The 22,752-nt window shown below is 59.7% G+C and overlaps 1 protein-coding gene across 1 annotated transcript; it reads left to right on the top strand.

The window, feature by feature from the left end:
* Positions 1 to 1,139: 1,139 nt before the first annotated feature.
* ATP6V1B1 (ATPase H+ transporting V1 subunit B1) lies at positions 1,140 to 21,934 on the top strand. The gene is made up of 14 exons (XM_059470360.1): positions 1,140 to 1,268; positions 9,823 to 9,878; positions 11,322 to 11,420; positions 12,802 to 12,895; positions 15,015 to 15,092; positions 15,793 to 15,932; positions 16,458 to 16,559; positions 16,652 to 16,749; positions 17,689 to 17,812; positions 19,201 to 19,351; positions 20,035 to 20,117; positions 20,242 to 20,346; positions 21,497 to 21,626; positions 21,713 to 21,934. Exons 1-14 carry the CDS (start codon positions 1,169 to 1,171, stop codon positions 21,868 to 21,870), a joined length of 1,518 nt encoding a protein of 505 aa, XP_059326343.1. The 5' UTR covers positions 1,140 to 1,168; the 3' UTR covers positions 21,871 to 21,934.
* Positions 21,935 to 22,752: the final 818 nt, after the last annotated feature.

Below are 22,752 nucleotides of genomic sequence, written 5' to 3'. Positions count from 1 at the left end.
ATTTACATCCCTATCCCTTATCCCAGTCCCTATCCCAGTCCCTATCCCTATCCCTATCCCTATCCCTATCCCTATCCCTATCCCTATCCCTATCCCTATCCCTATCCCTATCCTTATTCCTTATCTCTATCCCTAGCCCATCCCTTATCTCTATCCTTATCCCTATCCGTATTCCCATCCCTATCCATTACCACTATCCCTTTCCTTATCCCTACCCCTTATCCCTGTCCTTTATCTCTCTTCCTCTCCCATTCCCTATCCCTCTTCCTATCCCTGCTCCTCATCTCTCTCCCTGTCCTGATCCATTATCTCATATCCCTTACGCCATTCCCACACCCATCCCATTCCCTCTCCCCATTCCGATCCCTATCCCTTATCCCTATCACTTTCCTTATCTCATACCCGTAATCCCTGTCCTTTATCCCCATACCTTATCCCATTCCCCATCCCTATCCCGATCCCTACCCTCATCCCTATCCCCATCTCTGTCCCTGTCCCTACCCCTATCCCTATCCCGTTCCCATTCCCGTTCCCACTCCTGTTCCCATTCCCACTCCCTGTCCCATTCCCATTCCCATTCCCGTTCCCATTCCCATTCCCATTCCCATCCCATCCCATTCCCATTCCCATTCCCACTCCCTGTCCCATTCCTATTCCCGTTCCCGTTCCCATTCCCATTCCGTTCCCATTCCCATTCCCATTCCCATTCCCATTCCCATTCCCATTCCCACTTCCTGTCCCATTCCCGTTCCCGTTCCCGTTCCCGTTCCCATTCCCATTCCCATTCCCATTCCCATTCCCATTCCCGTTCCCGTTCCCATTCCCATTCCCATTCCCATTCCCGTTCCCGTTCCCGTTCCCATTCCCGTTCCCATTCCCATTCCCATTCCCTGCCCCCATCCCGGCTCCCGCGATCCCGCCCCCGGCCTCTCCCTCCCGCTGTTTACAGCCAACACGGTGTCACCTGTGTCTCCGGTGTCACCTGTGCCGCCGGTGCCACCTCTGTCTCCGGTGTCACCTGTGCCACCGGTATCACCTTTGCTGCCGGTGTCACCTTTGCCGCCGGTGTCGCGGGCGGGGCCGGGCCGGGGCTACAAAACCCGGGGCACTGCCGTGTCCTGCCCGGCGGGACCGGGACCGTGACGGCGACAAGGACAGGGACAGGGCCATGGCCGCCACCAAGGTGACAGCAGCGGCGACAGAGCTGGCGGCCGCCCGCGAGCACGGGCTGGCCGTGACCCGCGACTTCCACAGCAACCCCCGGCTGAGTGAGTGCGGGACATTGAGGCGACACCGGGGGGACACCGAGGGGACACCGAGGCGGGAACCCCGGGGAGGGACATCGCTCTGTCCCCGAGCAGTGGTGGCAGGGACGCGGGGGTGACACCGGGCAGGAGTGCGTGGGTGGCACTGGAGCAGGTACAGGGACAGGTGGGCGGCACTGGGGCAGGGAGAGGTGACAGGGTCGGGCGGGTGGCACTGGGACAGGAAGGGACAGAGGGGTGGCACTGGGACAGGGAGGATAACAGGGATGGGTGGGTGACACTGGGACAGGCAGGGGTGGCAGGGATGGATGGACGGGTGCCACTGGCTCAGGAGGGGACAGCTGGGTGGCACTGAGACAGGCAGGGTGGCACAGCGGCCACGTGTGCCTCTCGGGGGGACAGGGGGACACTGTGGGGCTGCGGGAGTGTCCCCTCCTGGGCACCGCACCCACAAGGACCGGGGAAAGTGTCCCCACCCTGGAGACACCTGTGAGGCGCCGTGGTGACAGCCGGGGCGCCCTTCCCGCTGTGCCCCCATCCCACGGCGACATCGGGACACCTGGCACCGTGCCAGCGCCACACGGGGCTGGACGATCCCCCTGTCACTTTGTCCCCAAGCCCCCGCTGTCACCAAGGGCGTCCCTTGTGACCTTTGTGCCTTCGCTGCTGGGGCAGTTCGGAAGCCACCTCGCGGGGATGTCCCCAACCGGGTGGCTCCGGTCCCTCCCGAGCCGAGCTGGCCCTGCCCGGCCACCCGCCGTGTTTGCTGTCAACAGCGGCCACCCGCGGGTGACTCCTGCCCGTGTCGCCTGGCCGAGCGCCAGCCCTTGGCTCGGGTGTCACCCGCGTGTCCCTGTGCCAGGAAAAAACCGCCCCAGTTTCTTCCCACGGCACACGTTTGTCCCCTCGAGGGAAGCGTTTGTCCCCTCCCTGTGCCCAGAGCGGCACCGCCACCCAGGCGGGGACAAAGTCCTGTCCCCGGTGTGTCCCTGTCACCCAGGTGGGCAGCTGGGACAGGCGAGTCCCAAAATGTTCTGGAGGTGACAGCAGAAGTGGCAGGAAGGACAGAGGGAGTGGCACGGCTGAGGGGGGGGGGGACCTGGAGGTGACATTCGGAGGGGTGGGGACATCCCTGAATATGGGGGAGGGGCAGCGTGGGGCTGTGGGTGCCTGAGCTCATGGGGGGGGCGGGGTTCCCCAGTGCTGGGTCCCAGTTTAGGGTCCCAGCTTATGTTCCCAGTTCGGGGTCCCAGTTTGGGTCCCAGTTTAGGGCCCCAGTTCTGGGTCTCAGTTTGGGATCCCAGTTTGGGGTCCCAGTTTATGTTCCCAGTGTAGGGTCCCAGTTTGGCATCCTAGCTTGCCATCCCAGCTTGGGGGTCCCTGTTTGGGGTCCCAGTTAAGGGTCCCAGTTCAGGTTCTCAGTTAAGGGTCCCAGTTCAGGTTCCCAGTTAAGAGCTCCAGTTTAGGGTCTAAGTCTGGGTTCCCAGTTCAGTTTCCCAGTTTGGGTTCCCAGTTTATGTTCCCAGTTTAGGGTACCAGTTTAGGGTCCTAGTTTAGAGTACCATTTTAGGGTCCCAGTTAAAGGTTCCAGTTTAGAGTCCCAGTTAAGGGTCCCAGTTAAGGGTCCCAGTTCAGGTTCCCAGTTAAGAGCTCCAGTTTAGGGTCCAAGTCTGGGGTCCCAGTTCAGTTTCGCAGTTTGGGTCCCCAATTTGGGGTCCCAGTTTGGGTTCCCAGTTTAAGGTACCATTTTGGGGTCCCAGTTAAAGGCTCCAGTTTAGAATTCCAGTTAAGAGTTCCAGTTCAGCTTCCCAGTTAAAGGTTCCAGTTTGGGGTCCCAGTTAAGAGTTCCAGTTTAGGATCCAAGTCCAAGGTCCCAGTTCAGTTTCCCAGTTTGGGATCCCAGTTTGGGGTCCCAGTTTATGTTCCCAGTTTAGGGTACCAGTTTAGGGTCCCAGCTAAATGTTCTAGTTTAGAGCCCCAGTTACGGGTTCCCGTTCAGGTTCCCCGTTTGGAATCCCAGTTTGGCGTCCTAGTTTGGGGTCCCAGTGTGGCACTGGGCACAGGGGTGGTGTCACTGTCCCCCAGCTACAGCCCAGTGCCCAGAACTGGGGGAACTGGGATGGGCAGGGATGGATGGATGGATGGATGATGGATGGATGGATGGATGATGGATGGATGGATGGATGGATGGATGATGGATGGATGGATGGATGAATGGATGGATGGATGGATGGATGGATGGATGGATGGATGGATGGACAGATGGACAGATGGACAGACAGATGGACATCCAATTTGTGCCACACAGCCTCAGCCCAGCAATGATTTTGGTGGGTTGCTGCCATGTCCTATCTGTCCCCACCACCCCTGACACCTCTCCTGCTCCAGGCACGGGTTGTCCCTTTGGGGTCTGCTCCTGGTGCTGTTTGGGACACGAGCAGCAGCAAAGGAAGATCCAGCCTCCCAACCCTTGGCCACCCTGCCCTGGGGGGCTGTGACCCCTCTGCCCCACAACAACCCCCACCCTTCATCCCACATCCTTTAGGATCCCTCCCCTTCCCTCTCTTCCCTCCCTGGTATTTAATTCCACCCCAGCAAAACCCACAGCGAGCAACGCTTGAATTTCCCTCTTTTTTTCTCTCTTTTTTTTTTTTTGTTTTTTTGTTTTTTTGTTTTTTTTTCCTTTTTTTTTTTTTCCTCGCTGGCTTCACGCTTGGCTGGGGCCGCCTTTTCTGCGGCTGCCCCCACATGACCGTGCAGGTGTGTCTGGGAACCCGCGGCCGCCGGGCCCTAATTAGTGGCATAGAGTGTGACCCCCCGCCGGGCTTTTCACGGCCCCTGCCAGCCCCGGGCCAGCCCCATGGGGTTGACAGCGCGGCACAAAGTGACACATGGCACAATGGGCAGGTCCAGGAGGCGACCACGGCCGGCCGCGACTGGGGCGGAAGCGAGCGGTCACTTAGGGATTGTCGGAAAAGTCCCAGGGTGGGCTTGGGGCTGAGAGGGATTGGGAGGAAGAGCTGGAGGAGAAAAAGAGGGGGGTGGGTTTGTGGTGTGGGTTCTGGAAATTGAGCATTCATGGGGTCATAAAATCCTGGATTTTGGGTTGGGAGGGAGTTTAAATCCACCCAGTGCCACTCTCAGGGACACCTCCCACTGTCCCAGGCTGCTCCAAGCCCTGTCCCTGTCCCTTGGACACTGCCAGGGATGGGGATGCACCCAGCCCCATCCAGAGCCTTGTGCCCAGCGTCCTCTGCCCCTGCTCTGTCCATCTGTCCATCCATCGATCCATCCATCGATCCATCCATCGATCCATCCATCCATCCATCCATCCATCCATCCATCCATCCATCCATCATCCATCGTCCATCCATCCATCCATCCATCCATCCATCCATCCATCCATCCATCATCCATCCAGAGGTGCCAGGGCTGGGGTCCCCTCTCTGTGCCCTGGGGGACACCGGGAACCCTCCCTGTGCCGCAGGACGGCTCAGGATCAGCTCTGGACCTGCTGGGGCAGCCCTGCACCCACAGCTTTGCTCAGGGACCGAGCATTTGGGAAATTTGGGGGTTTGGGGGCTGTTTATCCCTCCTGCTTCCCATCTCTGCTCCAGGTGTTCCCATCCCTTCCCAGCTCTGGAATTTGGGGGTGGGGTTGAGCATCACTCACCCCACACCCAGCCCAGAGAACGAGGTGACAAAAAAGGGGAATGGCTTCCCACTGGGAAAGGGGAGATTTGGGTGAGATTTTGGGATTCCTGGCTGGGATGGCATTCCCAGATTTGCTGTGGCTGGCCCTGAATCCTTGGAAGCGCCCAAGGCCAGGCTGGATGGACTCGGATCCACCTGACCTGGTGGAACAGGCCGACCCTTATGCTCCCTTCCCCGACCCCCAGCCCCCCTCGGAGGTGGCAGCGAGCCCCCGGCGCACTTTGCAGCCGAGCCCTGAGTGCCGGGAGGGGCCGCGGGGGCTGCGGAGGGCAGGGCGGGCGAGCGGGAGCAATTAGCGGCGGGTGGAGCCGGGTCGGGTCCCCTTTGTCACCGGGGGCCGCGGTCCCCCCCGCGCGGGCAGCAGTGCGTGAGTGTCAGCGCTGACGGAGATCGCATGTGACAGCAGCTGTGAATTTGGGGCTGGGGGTGTGGAAAGGCCACGTTGAAAGACTTTGCTGCCCCCTCGGCCCCTCGCCCCCTCCGCCCCCTGCTCCCCGGCCGTGCCCCTGCCGGCGGCCACAGCCCACCCAGCCCGCGCCTGCCGCGGCTTCATTATCTCTGCTGCGGCTTTCCGGTGCTGCCCCTGTGCTTCTCGGCCCTCCTCCTCCTCTTGTTCTTCCTCTCCTTCTCCTCCTCCTCCTTCTCCTCTTCTTGCTCTTCTCTCCTCTTCCTCCTCCTCTTCTTGTTATTCTTCTCCTTCCTCCTCTTTCTCCTCTTCTTGTTCTTCTCCTCGTCCTCCTCCTCTTCCTCCTTCTCTTCTTCCTCTTCCTTCTCCTCTTCTTGTTCTTGTTCTTCTTCTTCTTCTTCTTCTTCTTCTTCTTCTCCTCATCCTCTTCCTCCTCCTCTTCTTCCTCCTCTTCTTCCTCCTCTTCTCCTTCTCTTCCTTCTTCTTTTCTTGTTCCTATCCTCGTCCTCTTCTTCCTCCTCTTCCTCTTCCTGTTATTCTCCTCCTCTTTCTCCTCCTCTTCTCCTTCTCCTCCTCTTCTTCTTCCTCATCCTTCCCTTCCTCCTCCTCTTTCTTCTTCTTCTTTTTCTTCTTCTTCTTCTTCTTCTTCTTCTTCTTCTCATCCTTCTTCACCTCTTCCACCTCTTCCTCCTCCCTCATCTTCTTTTTCTCCTCTTCCTCCACTTCTTCTCCTCTTTCATCTCCTTCTCCTCCTCTTCCTCTTCTTCCTCCTCTTTTTCTTCTTCATCTTCCCCTTCTTCCTCTTCTCCTCCTCCTTCCTCCTTCTCTTCTTCTTCCCCTTCTCCTTTTTATTCTTCTCCTCCTTCATCTCCACCTCCTCCTCTTCCTTTTCCTCTTTCTTTTTCCTCTTCTTCTATTTCTGACTCTTCTGCACCTCTTCCACCTCTTCCTCCTCTCTCATCTTCTTCCTCTTTTTCTCCTCTTCCTCCACATTCTTCTTTTCCTTCTTTTCCTTTTTCTCCTTCTCCTCCTCTCTCCCCACCCTGATCCCTTCCCAGGCTGTCCCATGGCGTTGTTGTCACGATTTCCCGCTCTGTCCTGAAGGAACATCCCAGAGCCGGGCAGGGACGAGGGGCTGGAATGACCCCTGGAATGTCCAAGGCCAGGCTGGACACGGGACTTGGAGCACGAGCAGCAGCAGGTGGTGGGAGGGGTCCCTGGATGGAACCAGGTGGGATTTGAGACCCCTCCCAACCCAAACCAGTCCAGGATTCCCTGATGTCCAGAGATCTCTGCCCATGGAGGGATGGATGGATGGATGGATGGATGGATGGATGGATGGATGGATGGATGGATGGATGGATGGATGGATGGACGGACTAAGGATGGATTTCCACCCAAGAGCTCAGCTGATGATCCAATGTCACTCCTGGTGACACCAGTGCTGCCAGAGGCTTCCACATTCCTGATGGGAAGAGCCATCCCAGTGGGGCTGGAGGGCCACCAGGATTGTCCCCAAGGGGGTGGCAGCCACTGGTACCTCACTGGACACCCCCGTGCCGGGACAAGTGACACTCCCAATGTCCCTGTCCCATGAGGGTGACTTTGGGGCTGCTGAAAATTTAAAATCCCATAAACTCCAGAGAAGGGAAGTGGGAACGGGAATAAAAGGCCGGATGGTCACTTTGGGAATAAAGGGGACAAAAGGCGGGGAGGGGGCTCCCGGTGTGCCGGCCCCTCCAGAGCCTGAATGAGCGAGCAGCAGGAGCCGGCCCTAATTGGGGAAGGGCAGAGAAGGCTAATTAGCTAATTAGCTCCTGGAGTGGGGCTGGGAGAACCTCATGGGGCTCTGCAAGGCCAAGGGCAGGAGGAACTGGGATGGGGCACAAATCCAGGCTGGAGGGGAAAGGACTGGGGACAGCCCTGGGAGAAGATGGAGTTGGGAAAGGTGGGAATTCTGTCCCTGTGCTCTGTTCAGGTGACACCCAACCTGCAGAGGTGCTCCAGCTCCCAGATGCCAAATTCAGGATGGTGTCGAGCTCCTGTAGCAAATCCAGGGAGACTCCACAGCTGTTCCCAGGGCTGGAGCCCCTCTGCTCTGGAGCCAGGCTGGGAGAGCTGGGAATGTTCCCCTGGAGAAGGGAAAAATCCAGGGAATGCTCAGAGTCCCTGAAGGGGCTCCAGGAGAGCTGCAGAGGGACTGGGGACAAGGCCTGCAGGGACAGGAGCCAGGGAATGGCTCCCACTGGGAAAGGGGAGATTGGACTGGGATCTTGGCAAGGAATTGCTGGCTGGGAGGGTGGGCAGGGGCTGGGCTGGAATTGCCAGATTTGCTGTGGCTGCCCCTGGATCCCTGGCAGTGCCCAAGGCCAGGTTGGACATTGGGGCTTGGATCAATCTGGGACAGTGGAAGGTGCCAGGGGTGGAATTCCTGGGCTTTAAAGAATTCCCAACCTAAACCAGTCTATAATTCCAAGATCCCATAGCTGGAATGTCTGGCATCGCTGGCACTGCCCTGGCTGAGGGGAGGGGACACCGAGGGTCCCGTTGTGCCATCGGGGTGACCCCACAGTGCCCCGTGGGGTCCAGGATTGGGCTGTGACCAGCGGGAGAAACGGGACCCATGAATTCCCTGGGCTGTCCCAGCTGGGGGACAATGCCGCCGTCAGCACAGGGACATCAGGGACCCCCGTCTCCGCGGGACGCCCTGCAGCTGGCCCGGCCTCTCCGATCCTATTAGGATCAGGTGGGAATGCCGGAGCCCGGTGTGGGAGCGGGGGCAGGGCATGAAAGGGCCCGGCGGGGTCAGCGGGGCCGGGGCAGCGCTCGGGGCTTTGACACTTCCTGGGATGATCAAGGCGCGGCTTAGAGCCGGATCAGCTCCCCCGCACCTGCACCCGCCGGGGGCCGAGCCCAAACCCCGGAGATCCCAAACCCGGCGTTCCCCGGAGCTGATCCCAAACCCCGGCGTTCCCGGGAGCCGATCCCAGTCTCGGCATTCCCGGGAGCTGATCCCAGTCCCGGCGTTCCTGGGAGCCGATCCCAAACTCCGGAGATCCCAAACCAGACACTGCTGGGAGCTATTCAAACCCGGGCGTTCCCGAGAGCCGATCCCAAACCCTAGCGTTCCCGGGAGCCGATCCCAAACCCTGGTGCCGATCCCCGTCCCGGCGTTCCCGGGAGCCGATCCAAATTCTGGCGTTCCCAGGAGCCGATCCCAAACTCCAGCGTTCCTGGGAGGCCATCCAAACTCCGGCGTTCTCGGGAGCTGATCCCAAATCCTGGCTTTCCCGGGAATTGATCCTAAACCCGGTGTTCCTGGGAGCCGATCCCAGTCCCGGCGTTCCCGGGAGCTGATCCTGATCCTGGCATTCCCGGGAATTGATCTTAAACCTGGCACTTCCAGGAGCTGATCCAAATCCTGGCATTCCCCGGAGCTGATCCCACTCCCGGCACTCCTGGGACCCGATCCCAATTCTGGTGCTCCCAGGATCCCATCCCAATCCCAGCACTCCCTGGAGCTGATCCCAAACCCGGCACTCCTGGGAGCCAGTCCCAGTCCCAGGGTTCCCAGGACCTGATCCCAATCCTGCCGTTCTCAAGATCCCATCCCAATCCCATTATTCCCAGGACCCAACCCCTGGCATTCCAGGGGACCCAACCCAAATCCCATTATTCCTGGGATCCCATCCCAACCCTGGCATTCCCAGGATCTCATCCCAAACTCATTATTCCTGGGATCCAATCCTGGAATTTCCCGGGATCCCATCCCAGTCCCGGGATCCCATTCCAACCCCGGCATTCCAGGGAATCCCATCCAAATCCCATTATTCCCAGGATCCCATCCCAATCCCGGGATCTGATCCCAATCCCATTATTCCCAGGATCCCATCCCAATCCCGGGATCTGATCCCAATCCCGGCATTCCCAGAATCCCAATCCCGAAATTCCCGGGATCCGCTGTCTCTCTCTGTGTTTCTATCCAGCTTCACCCTCATTTGTCACCCTTGTCCCCTGTCCCCGTTTGTCACCGCCTGTCCCAGGGCTGTTCCCGCCGGGTCACACCGTCCTTTCCCCACCCCAATGTCGCCCCGGGGTGTCCCCAGGGTCCCCCCAGCACCGCGGGGACTTTGGGAAGTGTCCCCGCATCCCACCGGGCAAGGCGTGACTGGGAGGGGACAAGGGGACACTTCCCTGCTGGCCCTGGTGGCATTCCCAGCGGTGACATCCCTGCCGGGCATTTGAGGACACCTCCAGAAGGTGACACAACCCCCGAGTGCCGTGTCACCACTGAGTGACAGTGTCCAGTCGGGCCACCACCGGTCACTCGGGGTGACACCGGCACAGGGAAAGGGACACAGGAAGGGATGGGACATGGGGGTGGCACCGCCCGGGTGGCCCCGTGGCCCTGGGGACTGACGGTGTCACCTCCCCCAGCCTACAGGACAGTGTGCGGTGTCAACGGGCCCCTGGTGGTGCTGGACAACGTCAAGGTAGGACCCTGGGTGACATGGGGACAGCTTGGTGGTGGCACCTGGGGCTGTGTGGGGACTGCAGTGCTGAGGGTGCGATGGGGGGAGTGTGTCCCCTGTCACCTGTCCTCTGTCCCCTCCCTCCTGACCCCTGGGCTGTCCCCTGTCCCTTCTTCTCCATCTCTTGTCCCCTGGGCTGTCCCCTGGGCTGTCCCCTTTCCCTGTGCCATCCCTCCTGTCCCTTGTCCCCTTTCCCTGTGCCATTCCTCCTGTCCCTTTTCCCCGGTCCCCAGGGCTGTCCCTTTCCCTGCGCCATCCTTCCTGTCCCTTGTCCCCTGGGCTGTCCCCTGGGCTGTCCCCTCCTCTCCGGGGTCCGAGCTCCCTCCTCTGGACGCGCTCGGCAGCAGAGCCCCGTCCCCGCCTGCCCGCGCGGGTGGCGTGTCCCGTGTCCCCATGTCCCCATGTCCCGGTGTCGTCATGTCCCCGTGCGAGTGGAGTGTGCGCCCACATGGGGGACACTGGGGACACGGGGGACATTCCGTGGAACGTGTGTGCGCTCGGTCCGGGCACCCTGTCCCCCATGTCCCCGTGTCCCTGCCCGAGCTCAGCCTGTGTCCCCTGTGTCCCTGTGCCCTGTCCCCTGTGTCCCTGACCAAGCTCTGCCTCCTGTCCCTGTGTCCTGTGCACCTGCCTGAGTTCTGTCCCCTGTCCCCTTTCCCAGCTCTGTCCCCTGTCCCTTGTCCCCTGTCCCCTGTCCCCTTTCCCAGCTCTGTCCCCTGTCCCTTGTCCCTTGTCCCCTGTCCCCTGTCCCAGCCCCATCTCCCACAGGGCTCCTGCTCTGAGCGGGGCCACTCCACAACCCCCATGTCCCCTTGTTGTCACCCTCCCTGTCCCTTGTCCCGCTCTCCTGTCTGGGCCGGGGCCACCTGGGTGACACCCAGAGGGTTTTGTCACCTGGTGTCACATTTCCACGGCCCTCTCATTTATATAATTAATCAGCTCAATCAAAGGAGGAGGAGGAGGAGAGCCCTGACATCGGCCATTGTCCCCAGAGCAGGACATGTCCCCTCCCTGCACCCTGCAGTGTCCCCATGAGTGCCACTCGTGCCTCATGGGGACACCTCTGCCTTGGAGGTGGTGGCACCCTGGTGGTGGCTCTGGCTCGGACAGCATTTGGTGTCACCTCCTCGGGAGTGGAAAATCCCCTCGACATCGGGGAAACTGAGGCACAGAGCGGTGCCACAGCCCGGGGGCAGCTCCAGGATGGGACAGTGACAGGGACAGGCAGCGCCACCGCTTTGCCACCCGGTGTGTCCCCACTTCAGAGTTTGGTGGCTTCAGGTCCAAAGGAGGGGAAACTGAGGCAGCACCAGCGGAGCAGGAGGGGCTGGGGAGAGAGAAGCTGGGGCTGAGGGGACGGAGGGGACACCGCCACCCCGTTTGCCCGTGTCGCTGTCCCCACAGTTCGCCCAGTACGCCGAGATCGTGAACTTCACCCTGCCCAACGGCACCACCCGCAGCGGGCAGGTGCTGGAGGTGATGGGCGCCAAGGCCATCGTGCAGGTGAGCGCGGGGACACGGCGACACCGCGGGGACACGGCGACACCGCCACATGGCGACGCGCGGAGGCTACGCGGGCCAGGGTTCTGTCCCTGTCCCCGGGCTCTGTCCCTGTCCCGAGTCCCTGTCCCAAGGCCCTGTCCCTGTCCCAGGGCTCTGTCCCGTGGCTCTGTCCCCCTCCAGTGGTGGCTGTCGGGCTCGTGTCCCTGTGCTCTTTAGGGGCGGGACTGATGTCCTGGGATGGCCAGGAGTGTCCTGGGATGGGCAATGTCCTGGGACAGGTGACAGTGCCCTGGGATGGTCAGGGGTGTCCTGGGATGGTCAAGGGTGTCCTGGGATGGGCAGTGTCCTGGGAGAGGTGACAGTGTCCTTGGAGAGATAGTGGCGTCCTGTGATGGACACTGTCCTGGGACAAATGTCCTTGGGTGGGGGACAGTGTCCTGGGATGGTCAGGGATGTCTGGGATGGTCAAGGGTGACCTGGGACAGGGGACAGTGTCCTAGGACTGGTAGTGATGTCCTGGGATGGCCAGGGGTGTCCTGGGACAGGCCGTGTCCCCTCCCTCACCCCACCACCCCACACTGACCCCCTGCTCCATCCCAGGACCACGCTGCCACCACCCCCCAAAAGCCACCAGCCCTGGGACAGCCAGGCCATTGTCCCCAAAGCCACCAGCCCTGGGACCCCAGGGGCTGCCAGGGTGTCCCCAAAGCGGGGACACCCCTGGCTGGGGTGTCCCCAAAGCAACCAGCCCTGGAACACCAGTGGCCACAGGAGTGTCCCCAAAGCCGCGGGGGCTCTTTGGGGTCAAATCCCCCCTAATTAGCCCGGATCCCCCCCAGACGCCCCGCGGGGGCCCGGGGGGGTGGCGCAGCTGCCCCAAAATCGCGGCTCTGGTGTCACCTGCGCCTCGGGGCTGCCCTTTTAATCCTATTAGGGAGTCAGGCTCGGGCAGGGGGAAAAAAGGGGGGGAAAGGGATAAAAGGAAAGAAAAAAAAAGGGAGAAAAGGGGATTTTTGCAGCCTCAGCGTTGTTGGGGGTGACCCGCAGCCACCTGGGGGGCTCCGAGTGTCATCTGTCACCGTCCCCAGCTCCCCCCTGCGCCCAGGGGCAACCCGGCTCTAATTAAAGCGGCGAGCCGGGGGTTAATTAACGCAAATGATGTCAAATATTATCCGGATCAAAAGGCTTTTCCCGCGGGTGCGGCATTCACCGTCCACCCCCAAAAAAATCCCCCCAAATCCCCTCAAGAAGGGTTTTTAACCCCAAACTTTGTCCCTTTTTTATGTCCCCTCCCGGGGGGGTTGGGGTGAGCGCGGGTCACCTCACGCCCCCCAAAGCGTTAATTAATCCTGGTTAATTGCCCTCGCCGGGCACTCCGCAGGTGTTTGAGGGCACATCGGGCATCGATGCCAAGGCCACAACGTGCGAGTTCACGGGGGACATCCTGCGCACGCCGGTGTCCGAGGACATGCTGGGTGAGCCCGGGCACGGCTGGCACCGAGATTTGGGGACATTTAGGGTTCATCTCTGGGCCTGAGAACGTCCCCGGGCCACCTCCGAGCTGTGGCAGCCACCTGGGGCAGGGCGGGAGCGGTCCCCGCCTCCTCTGTGCGCGGCGATCCCGGGAAACACCAGGGGTGGGCTGGGAAAGGAGGCCAGGTGAGGTGGCGCCGGGTTCCTGGAAGTGTCACCCCGTCCCTGGAAGTGTCACCTCGTCCCTGGCGGTGCCACCGCGTCCTTGGAGGTGTCATCCTGTCCCTGGCGGTGTCACTGAGTCCCTGAAAGCGTCACCACATCCCTGGCGGTGTCACCCAGTCCCTGGAAGCGTCACCCCACCCCTGGTGGTGTCACCCCAACCCTGGAGGTGTCACCCTATCCTTGGTGGTGTCACCCCACTCCTGGAGCTGTCACCCCGTCCCTCCTGTCACCCAATCCCTGAAAGCGTCACCCTGTCCCTGGCGGTTCCACCCTGTCCCTGGCTGTGTCACCGCCTCTCTGCTGGTGTCACTTCGTCCCTATAAGTGTCACCCCCTCCTGGAGCTGTCACCTCGTCCCTGCAAGTGTCACCCTATCCCTGAAAGCATCACCCCTTCCCTGGCGGTGTCCCCCAACCCCTGGCTGTGTCACCCTGTCCCTGGAGGTACCACTCTGTCCCTGGTGGTGTCACCGCAACTCTGCTAGTGTCACCTCGTCCCTATAAGTGTCACTCCGTCCCTGGTGGTGTCACCCTGTCGCTGCAAGTGTCACCCGATCCCTGAAAGCATCACCCCATGCCTGGCGGTGTCACATCATCCCTGGCAGTGTCACCCCACCCCTAGCGGTGTCACCCTGTCCCTGATCCTGTCACCCCACCCCTGGCAGTGTCCCAGCCCGGGCTGGCCAGCACCTGAAGCCACCTGGCACAGTGGAAGGTGTCCCCATGCAGGGAGGTGACATCGATGCGATTTAAAGTCCCTTCCCCCCCAAACCTCTCTGGGATCCAGCTCTGAGCCCCCCCTGTCCCCTCATGTCCCCCGATCCCCCCAACCCCCCCACCCCGGGGGTCACTCGAGGTCAGGCCGGAGGGTGGCCCTGTCCCTGCGCTGTCCCTGCGCTGTCTCTGCGCTGTCCCCTCACCCACGGGGGCCGCGTGTCCGCCGCGCTCCCGTCGCGCTCCCGCAAAGGGCAGGGGGCGGTGTCACCTCCCCCGTGTCGCCCCCCCGATGTCACCCTCCCCTGCCGCTCTCGGTGTCCCCCGGGAGTCGCCGCTGCCGTGGCCGCTGACCTTTCGTGCTCGGCGCTCGGCGCTGCCATCACCCTGATGCGCTGTGACACCGCTGCCGTGTCCCCGCACCGCCACCGCGTCCCGTGGGGGACAGGGGGGGCGGGCAGGGGGCGGCAGCCACCGAGGCGAGGTCAGGGAACCGTGGCTTTGTCGCGATCGATGCCACCGCGGCTCCGAGGCGGTCGATGAGGCTGAGAGGGAGCGGTGAGGCCGCGTCCCCTCCCTGGGGACGGTTTCGGGGGGGTTGGTGTCACCCCACTGAGCTGGGGAGTGACTGGGGACGTGGGGACACGGGGACAGAGTGATGGGGACATAGGGATGGGGTGATGGGGACAAGGGGACACGGGAACAGAGTGATGGGGGTGATGGGGAAATGGGGACACAGGGAGAGAGTGATGGGGGTGATGGGGACCTTGGGACATGGGGACAGGGTGATGGGGGTGATGGGGACATGGAGACATGGAAAGGATGATGGGGTAAAGGTCCTGTCCTCTGTGCCTGTATGGGGGTCTTGGTGTCACCCCCTGCCTGGGAACCCAGGACCCCAAGAGGGAAGTGACAGGGGTGACCAGGAGCATGGGGACATGGGGACAAGGTGATGGAGGTGGATGGGACATGGGGGGACACGGGGGTCTTGTCCCCATGTGCTGGCACCTGCAGTGTCACCCAGCCCACAGGTGACACTTCCTGCCCCACAGCCCCCAGTTGCTATGTCCTGGCTGGGGTGGAAGGCACATCCCGGGATTGGGTTGGAGACCATGTCCCAGGGCCATGGGAGTGCCACCCCCAGCTGGTGGCCTCAGTTAGGGACAGTCCCTGTGTCCCCACAGGCCGGGTGTTCAACGGCTCCGCCAAACCCATCGACAGCGGCCCCCCGGTGATGGCCGAGGACTTCCTGGACATCAACGGTGACGGCTCTGAGGGAATGCAGGAGGGGCTTGGGATGGGCTGGAATTGGGGTGACAATGTGCCCTGATGGTGTCACCATGTCCTGTGGTGTCACCACATCCCTGCATCCATCCATCCATCCATCCATCATCCATCCATCCATCCATCCATCCATCATCCATCCATCCATCCATCATCCATCCATCCATCCATCCCTCCATCCATCCCTCCATCCATCCATCCATCATCCATCCATCATCCATCCATCCATCCATCCATCCATCCATCCATCCATCCATCCATCCATCATCCATCCATCCATCCATCATCAATCCATCATCCATCCATCATCCATCATCCATCCATCCATCCATCATCCATCATCCATCCATCCATCCATCCATCCATCCATCCATCCATCCATCCATCCATCCATCCATCCCCATCAGGATGCTCCAGGAGGGTGTCCAACTGTTGGGATTGTTCCTGTCCCACACCAGAGCTGCTCCCTGCTTACCTCCAGAACTTCCTTCCCAATTTTTGCCACCAACCCGGGCCATCCCTGCATCCCCACCCCCCCATCCCTGGAAATGTCCCAAGCCAGGCTGGACAGGGCTTGGAGCACCGCGGGATGGTGGGATTTGTCCCTGGGTGGGACTGGATGGGTTCAAGGCCCCTTCCAACCCCACCATTCCATGATCTCTCCTTTTCCCGCTCCAGGCCAGCCCATCAACCCCCACGGGCGGATCTATCCTGAGGAGATGATCCAGACCGGGATCTCTCCCATCGACGTCATGAACAGCATCGCCCGCGGACAGAAAATTCCCATCTTCTCCGCTGCCGGGCTGCCCCACAACGAGGTGGGATTGGGGGAGGAGGAGGATGGAGGGGTTGGGAAGGTCGGATCCCCGCTCCTGGTGTCAGGAAGCTGCCATCAGCTCGTGCCTCAGTTTCCCCATTGGCATAGCAATCACTGTGTGCTGTGCAGGAGGACCTGGACTGGTTTAGGGTCCCTAAATCCAGGGACTGGGGGGGCTGCAGACCCTTCTCATGTCGCCATGAGTGTGGGACAGCAGGAGGGGCTGGGAATTCCAGAGGGGGATGGGGATGGGATGCGATGGGATGGGATCCATGGGATGGATGGGATCCATGGGATCCCTGGGATGGGATGGGATCCATAGGGTGGGATCTGATGGGAGCCATCCCTGACCAGTCAGGAGTGACAACGGACAAGGCAGGACACAGGAAAGGGGGGGACACCCCATTGGCCCGCAGCCCGTGGGTCCATGTCCTGGTCCCACACGGGCCATGGCTGCTCCAGGGTGCCCCTGCTGCCACCCCTGTCCCTGTCCCTGCTGCCACCCCGTCCCTGTCCCCTCCCTCAGATTGCAGCACAGATCTGCCGCCAGGCCGGGCTGGTGAAGAAATCTAAGGATGTGGTGGATTTCCATGAGGACAACTTTGCCATCGTCTTTGCAGCCATGGGGGTGAGTCAGGACATCCCAGGTGACCCCAGAACTGCCCTGTCCCTGTGTCTCTGTGTCCCCAAGTCCCCACCTGCTGACCACGTGTCCCACAGGTGAACATGGAGACCGCGCGGTTCTTCAAGTCGGACTTCGAGCAGAACGGCTCCATGGAGAATGTCTGCCTCTTCCTCAACCTGGCCAACGACCCCACGTGAGGCACAGCCCTGCCTCCTCCTCCTCCTCTTCCTGTCCTTCTCCCTCCTCCTCCTTTCTCCTTTTGTCTCCTCATTCTTCCTTCTCCCTCCTCCTCCTCTTTTTTCTCCTTCTTTCTCCTACTTTTTCTTCCTCCTCCCCCTCTTCCCTCTCTCTTTTCCCTTCTCCTTTTCTTCCTTCTCCTTTTCTTCCTTCTCCTTTTCTTCCTTCTCCCTTCTCCTTTTCCATTCTCCTCCTCCTTCTCCCTCCTCTCTTATTTTCTCCTTCCTTTTTCTTTTCCTTTTTCCTTCTCCCTTTTTCCTTCCTCTTCTTCCTTCTTCTTTTCCTTCTTCTTTTCCTTCTTCTTTTCCTTCTTCTTTTCCTTCTTCTTTTCCTTCTTCTTTTCCTTCTTCTTTTCCTTCTTCTTTTCCTTCTTCTTTTCCTTCTTCTTTTCCTTCTTCTTTTCCTTCTTCTTTTCCTTCTTCTTTTCCTTCTTCTTTTCCTTCTTCTTTTCCTTCTTCTTTTCCTTCTTCTTTTCCTTCTTCTTTTCCTTTCCCCTTCTCCCCTTCTCCCCTTCTCCCCTTCTCCCCTTCTCCCCTTCTCCCCTTCTCCCCTTCTCCCCTTCTCCCCTTCTCCTTTTCTTTCTTTCCCTTGTCTCTCTTCCTCCTCTCTCTTTTTTCTCTTTTTCTTTTCTCTCCATTTTCTTCCATTTTCCTCTCTTTTCTTCCTCCTTTTCCTCCTTCTTTCTTCTCTCCTTCTCCTTCTCCTTCTCCTTCTCCTTCTCCTTCTCCTTCTCCTTCTCCTTCTCCTTCTCCTTCTCCTTCTCCTTCTCCTTCTCCTTCTCCTTCTCCTTCTCCTTCTCCTTCCTTCTTCCCTCTCTCCCTTCCTTCCCTGGCACTGCAAACCTGCCCTGTGGGCACTAATTAGCCTAATTGTGCTAATTGGAGGTGTCCCACAGGATTGAGAGGATCATCACGCCGCGGCTGGCACTGACCACGGCCGAGTTCCTGGCGTACCAGTGTGAGAAGCACGTGCTGGTCATCCTGACCGACATGAGCTCCTACGCTGAGGCCCTCAGAGAGGTCAGTGTGGAGTGGCTGCGGGGTTTGTGGGCTCAGGGTGACAAGGACAGCTGGGCATCCCAGGGTCCTTGGGGGATTTGGGGTGACAAGGACAGCCCAGGGTCCTTGGAGAGTTTGGGATGCTGAATGTGACAAGGACAACCCAGGTCCTTGGGGAGTTTGGGATGCTGAGCATGACAAGGACAACCCAGGATCCTGGGAGAGTTTGGGGTGACAAGGACAGCTGGGGGTGACAGGGTCCTTGGGGGACTTGGGGTGCTCAGGGTGACAAGGACAGCCCAGGGTCCTTGGGGGTTTTGGGGTGACAAGGACAGCCCAGAGTCCCTGGGGGCCTTGGGGTGCTCAGGGTGACAAGGACAGCGGGAGGTGTTTGGGGTTCTTGGGAGGTTTGGGGTGCTCAGGGTGACAAGGACAACCCAGAGTCCTTGGGGGATTTGGGGTGACAAGGACAGCCCAGGGTCCTTGGGGTGTTTGAGGTGCTCAGAGTGACAAGGAGAGCCCAGGGTTCATGGGGTGTTTGGGGTGATCAGGGCACTTAGAATCCTCAGCACACCTGGAGTTTCCAAGCGTCTTGAGTTTTTTGGGGTGTTTGGGGCACCCAGCACACCTGGGATTTTTGGGGTTGCCTGGGCTGCTCAGGACACTCATGTCTTCTTTACCTCCCATGGTTTTTGGGGTGACTGGGGTCTTTGGGGTGCCCGGGGTGTTTGGGATGTTTGGGATGCTCAGGATTTCCAGCACATCTGGGGTTTCCACTGTTCTTGGGGTGTTTGGGGCACCCAGCACTCTTGGGATTTTTGGGGTTGCCTGGGCTGCTCAGGACACTCATGTCCCTCATGCTTCCCATGGTTTTGAGGGTCTTTGAAATGCTCGGGGTGTTTGGGATGTTTGGGATGCTTAGAATCCTCAGCACACCTGGGGTTTCCACGGGTTTTGAGTTTTTGGGGGTGTTTGAGGTGCCCAGCATACCTTGGATTTTTGGGGTTGCCTGGGCTGCTCGGGACACTCATGTCCCCTTTGCCTCTCATGGTTTTTGGGGTGTTTGGGATGCTTAGAATACTCAGCACACCTGGGGTTTCCACAATTCTTGGGGTTTTGGGGTATTTGGAGCAGCCAGCACACTTGGGGTTTTTGGGGTTGCCTGGGCTGCTCAGGACACTTGCGTCCCTCATGGCCCCCATGGTTTTTGGGGTGTTTGGGGTGTTTGGGATGCTCAGAATCCTCAGCACACCTCGGGTTCCCATGGGTTTTGAGTTTTTTGGGATGTTTGGGGTGCCCAGCACACCTGGGATTTTTGGGGTTGCCTGGGCTGCTCAGGACACTCATGTCCCCCGTGCCTCCTGTGGCTTTTGGGATGTTTGGGGTGCCCTGACCCCCCAACCCCACAGGTGTCAGCAGCCAGGGAGGAGGTCCCGGGCCGCCGTGGCTTCCCTGGCTACATGTACACGGACCTGGCCACCATCTACGAGCGCGCTGGGCGCGTGGAGGGCAGGAACGGCTCCATCACCCAGATCCCCATCCTCACCATGCCCAATGATGGTCAGCGGGACACAGCAGGGGCGGGAATACTGGGAGGGGACGGGAACACCGTGGGAGATCGGGATTTCCCCACTTCTGGAAATCGCAGGGTTGGGAAATCCCAAATTGCACTGGTTTTACCCGGTTTTGGGAGCTCCTGGGGTGGTGAGGCTGCTGGGGTGATTTAGGGTCTGAGAGTTCCCCAGTCCTCAACAACCCTTCAACAACTCCAGTTTGGGGTCCTTGGCTTCAGGAAGGTGACACCAGAACCTCTCTGTGCCATCCCAACCACTCCCATCCCCTCCCATTTGGGGTCCCCAACTCCAGGAAAGAGAGGTGACACTGAGACCCCTCTGTGCCACCCCAACCATCCCCATCCCCTCCCATTTGGGATCACTCCAGGACAAGGCGGTGGCACCAAAACCTCCCCATGCCATCCCAACCACCCCATCCCCTCCCATTTGGGGTCCCCAACTCCAGGACAGAGAGGTGGCACTGAGACCCCTCTGTGCCATCCCAACCACCTAGATTTGGGTCCCCAGCTCCAGGACAATGGGGTGACACCAAATCCCCCACTACTGACCCCAGTGGGGTCTGTGCTGCCCTGGTGACCCCACAGATGTCACACAGCATTGTCCTGTGTCCAGCTGAGCTGCCAGCCCTGCTTTGGGGTCTCACAACCCCTCTGTTCCCCCCCACCCCAGACATCACCCACCCCATCCCTGACCTGACTGGCTTCATCACCGAGGGCCAGATCTACGTCGACCGGCAGCTCCACAACCGCCAGGTTTGTTCCCAAACACCTTCCCATCTCCAGGATGGATCCAGGGCTGGAAAGCCCCGGGAACACCAGGGGTAGGGGTGGGGTCCCCCAGAGCTGGCTGGACATTGGGGTCGCTCCCACCCTACAGATTTACCCCCCCATCAACGTTCTGCCGTCCCTGTCCCGGCTGATGAAATCGGCCATCGGAGAGGGAATGACCAGGAAGGACCACGGGGACGTGTCCAACCAGCTGGTGAGGGCTTGGGGACACTCGGGGTGGGGTATTTGTCACTTCCGGGCCCTCCTGTCCCCCCGTTTGGGGAGGCTCAGGTGAGGCCCCACCTGTGGAGCTGCTCCTGCTCCCAGATCCCAAATTCAGGAGGGTTTGGAGCTGCTGGAGCAATTCCAGAGGAGGTTCTGGAGATGCTCTGAGGGCTGGAGCTGCTCTGGAGCCAGCTGGGAGAGCTGGGAATGTTCTCCTGGGGAAGGGAAGAGCTCAGAGAGCCAGGAATGGCCACAGGATTCCAGAGGGGAGCTCTGATTTTTGGGATGATTCAGGATTGAATCCCACTGAGCTCCATGGGGTGTCCTAAATCCCAAATCTTCATCTGCCTTTATTGGGATGGGGGGGAGAATCCAGGGAAGGTGACAGTGACAACACCCGACAATGCTGGGGCTGCCCCAAATCCCTGGGAATGTCCAAGGCCAGGATGGATGGATGCATGGATGGATGGATGGGAGGGAGGAATTGGGATGATTTGGGATGAGATGGAATTGGGACAAAATGGGGTGGGATAAAATGAGATGGGGAGGGGATGGGATGGGATGGGATGGGATGGGATGGGATGGGATGGGATGGGATGGGATGGGATGGGATGGGATGGGAGGGTTGCTTCAGTGTCGTGGACGGACAGGACACAGAAGCAACCCAGGGTAGGGGAAGGTGTCCCTAAACATGTGTTGGGAATGGGATGGGATTTAAGGTCCTTCCAACCCAAACTATCCCAGAGTTCTGGAGCCAGGCTGGGAGAACTAGAAATGTTCCCCTGGAGAAGGAAAAAATCCAGGGAGTCCTCAGAGTCCCTGCAGGGGCTCCAGGAGAGCTGCAGAGGGACTGGGGACAAGGCCTGCAGGGACAGGAGCCAGGGAATGGCTCCCACTGGGAAAGGGGAGATTGGGCTGAGATCTTGGCAAGGAATTGCTGGCTGGGAGGGTGGGCAGGGGCTGGGCTGGAATTCCCAGATTTGCTGTGGCTGCCCCTGGATCCCTGGCAGTGCCCAAAGCCAGGTTGGAATGGGTCTTTGAGCCACCCAGGCTCATGGGAGGTGTCCCTTGGTGGCACTGGCCGGACTGTGGGGTCCGTGCCCATCCCAATCCCTCTCTGGAATCCCTGGATCCCACAGTATGCCTGCTATGCCATCGGGAAGGACGTGCAGGCCATGAAGGCCGTGGTGGGCGAGGAGGCCCTGTCCGCCGACGACCTCCTGTACCTGGAGTTTCTGCACAAGTTCGAGAAGCACTTCATCTCCCAGGGTGAGCCTCTGGCCCCAAACCAGGGATTTGGGATCTGGGAGAGCCCCTGCAGCAGCCCCAAATCCTCCACCCCGCTCTCCTGGCAGGTCCCTATGAGAACCGGAGCATTTTCGAGTCGCTGGACATCGGCTGGCAGCTCCTGCGCATCTTCCCCAAGCAGCTCCTCAAGCGCATCCCCGAGAATATCCTGGCTGAGTTCTACCCCCGCGAGGCCAAGGTGCCCGAGCAGGGCACGGCCCTGTGACCCCAAATCCACACAAAACCCCCTTTCCTGCAATTGGATCCCCCTTCCTAAAATCACATCCCCCTTTCCTAAAATTGGAAACAATCTCTTTGTTTTTATTGATGAATAAACAACCATGGTCACCAAGCCGTTCTGTGCTCCGATGTTTCCTTCCATGGCCATGGAATTCCTACCCTTGGGAACCCCTGGGAAGGCCTGGAGTGGCAGTTCCCAAGCTGCATCTCCCCAAAATCCCATAATTCTGTGTTTTAAGGGAAAACTCCTCTTTCCTACAGTTGGATGCACCTTCCTAAAATCGGAAATAATTTGTTTTTAGTTATGAATAAACAGCCATGGTCATCAAACCCTTCAGTGCTCCAGTGTTTCCTTCCATGGCCATGGAATTCCCATCCCTGGGAACCCCTGGAGTGGCAGCCCCTGACTCCACTCCGAGCTCCCCAAAACCCCATAATTCTGTGTTTTAGGGGAAAAGTCCCCTTTCCTACAGTTGGATCTCCCTTCCTAAAATCAGTAAAAATCTCTTTGTTTTTATCAATGACTAAACAACCGTGGTCACCAAACCCTTCCGTGCTCTGATGTTTCCCTCCATGGCCATGGAATTCCCACTCTGGGAACCCCTGGAGTGGCAGCCCCTGACCCCAATCCGAGGTCCCCAAAACCCCATAATTCTGTGTTTTAGGGGAAAACTCGCCATGGAAAATCCCAACATCCTACTGTGGGTTTCGCTTCCCCCCCTTGGGATCGGGGCCTCTTGCGAGGAGGGAGGGGAGAGGGAGGGGAGAGGGAGGGGAGGGAGGTTTCACTTCCCTGTGGGGGGAACGAGGAGGCAGCGCCGAGGAAAGGGAGGCACCACAAAATCTCGGGGGTTTGGGGGCCCCAAGC

Source organism: Ammospiza nelsoni, chromosome 4 (assembly GCF_027579445.1).
Source record: "Ammospiza nelsoni isolate bAmmNel1 chromosome 4, bAmmNel1.pri, whole genome shotgun sequence".
NCBI lineage: Eukaryota > Metazoa > Chordata > Aves > Passeriformes > Passerellidae > Ammospiza > Ammospiza nelsoni.
The sequence above is the reverse complement of the archived record's forward strand: the minus strand, read 5'-3'. Positions and strand labels throughout refer to the sequence as shown.

Excerpts from the sequence above, each read along its gene's own strand:
- ATP6V1B1 (XM_059470360.1), top strand. The coding sequence starts at position 1,169 with ATGGCCGCCACCAAGGTGACAGCAGCGGCGACAGAGCTGGCGGCCGCC. Across the intron at positions 9,879-11,321 it reads TGGTGCTGGACAACGTCAAG|TTCGCCCAGTACGCCGAGAT; the intron begins GTAGGACCCTGG and ends CTGTCCCCACAG. Across the intron at positions 20,118-20,241 it reads GGCAGCTCCACAACCGCCAG|ATTTACCCCCCCATCAACGT; the intron begins GTTTGTTCCCAA and ends CCCACCCTACAG.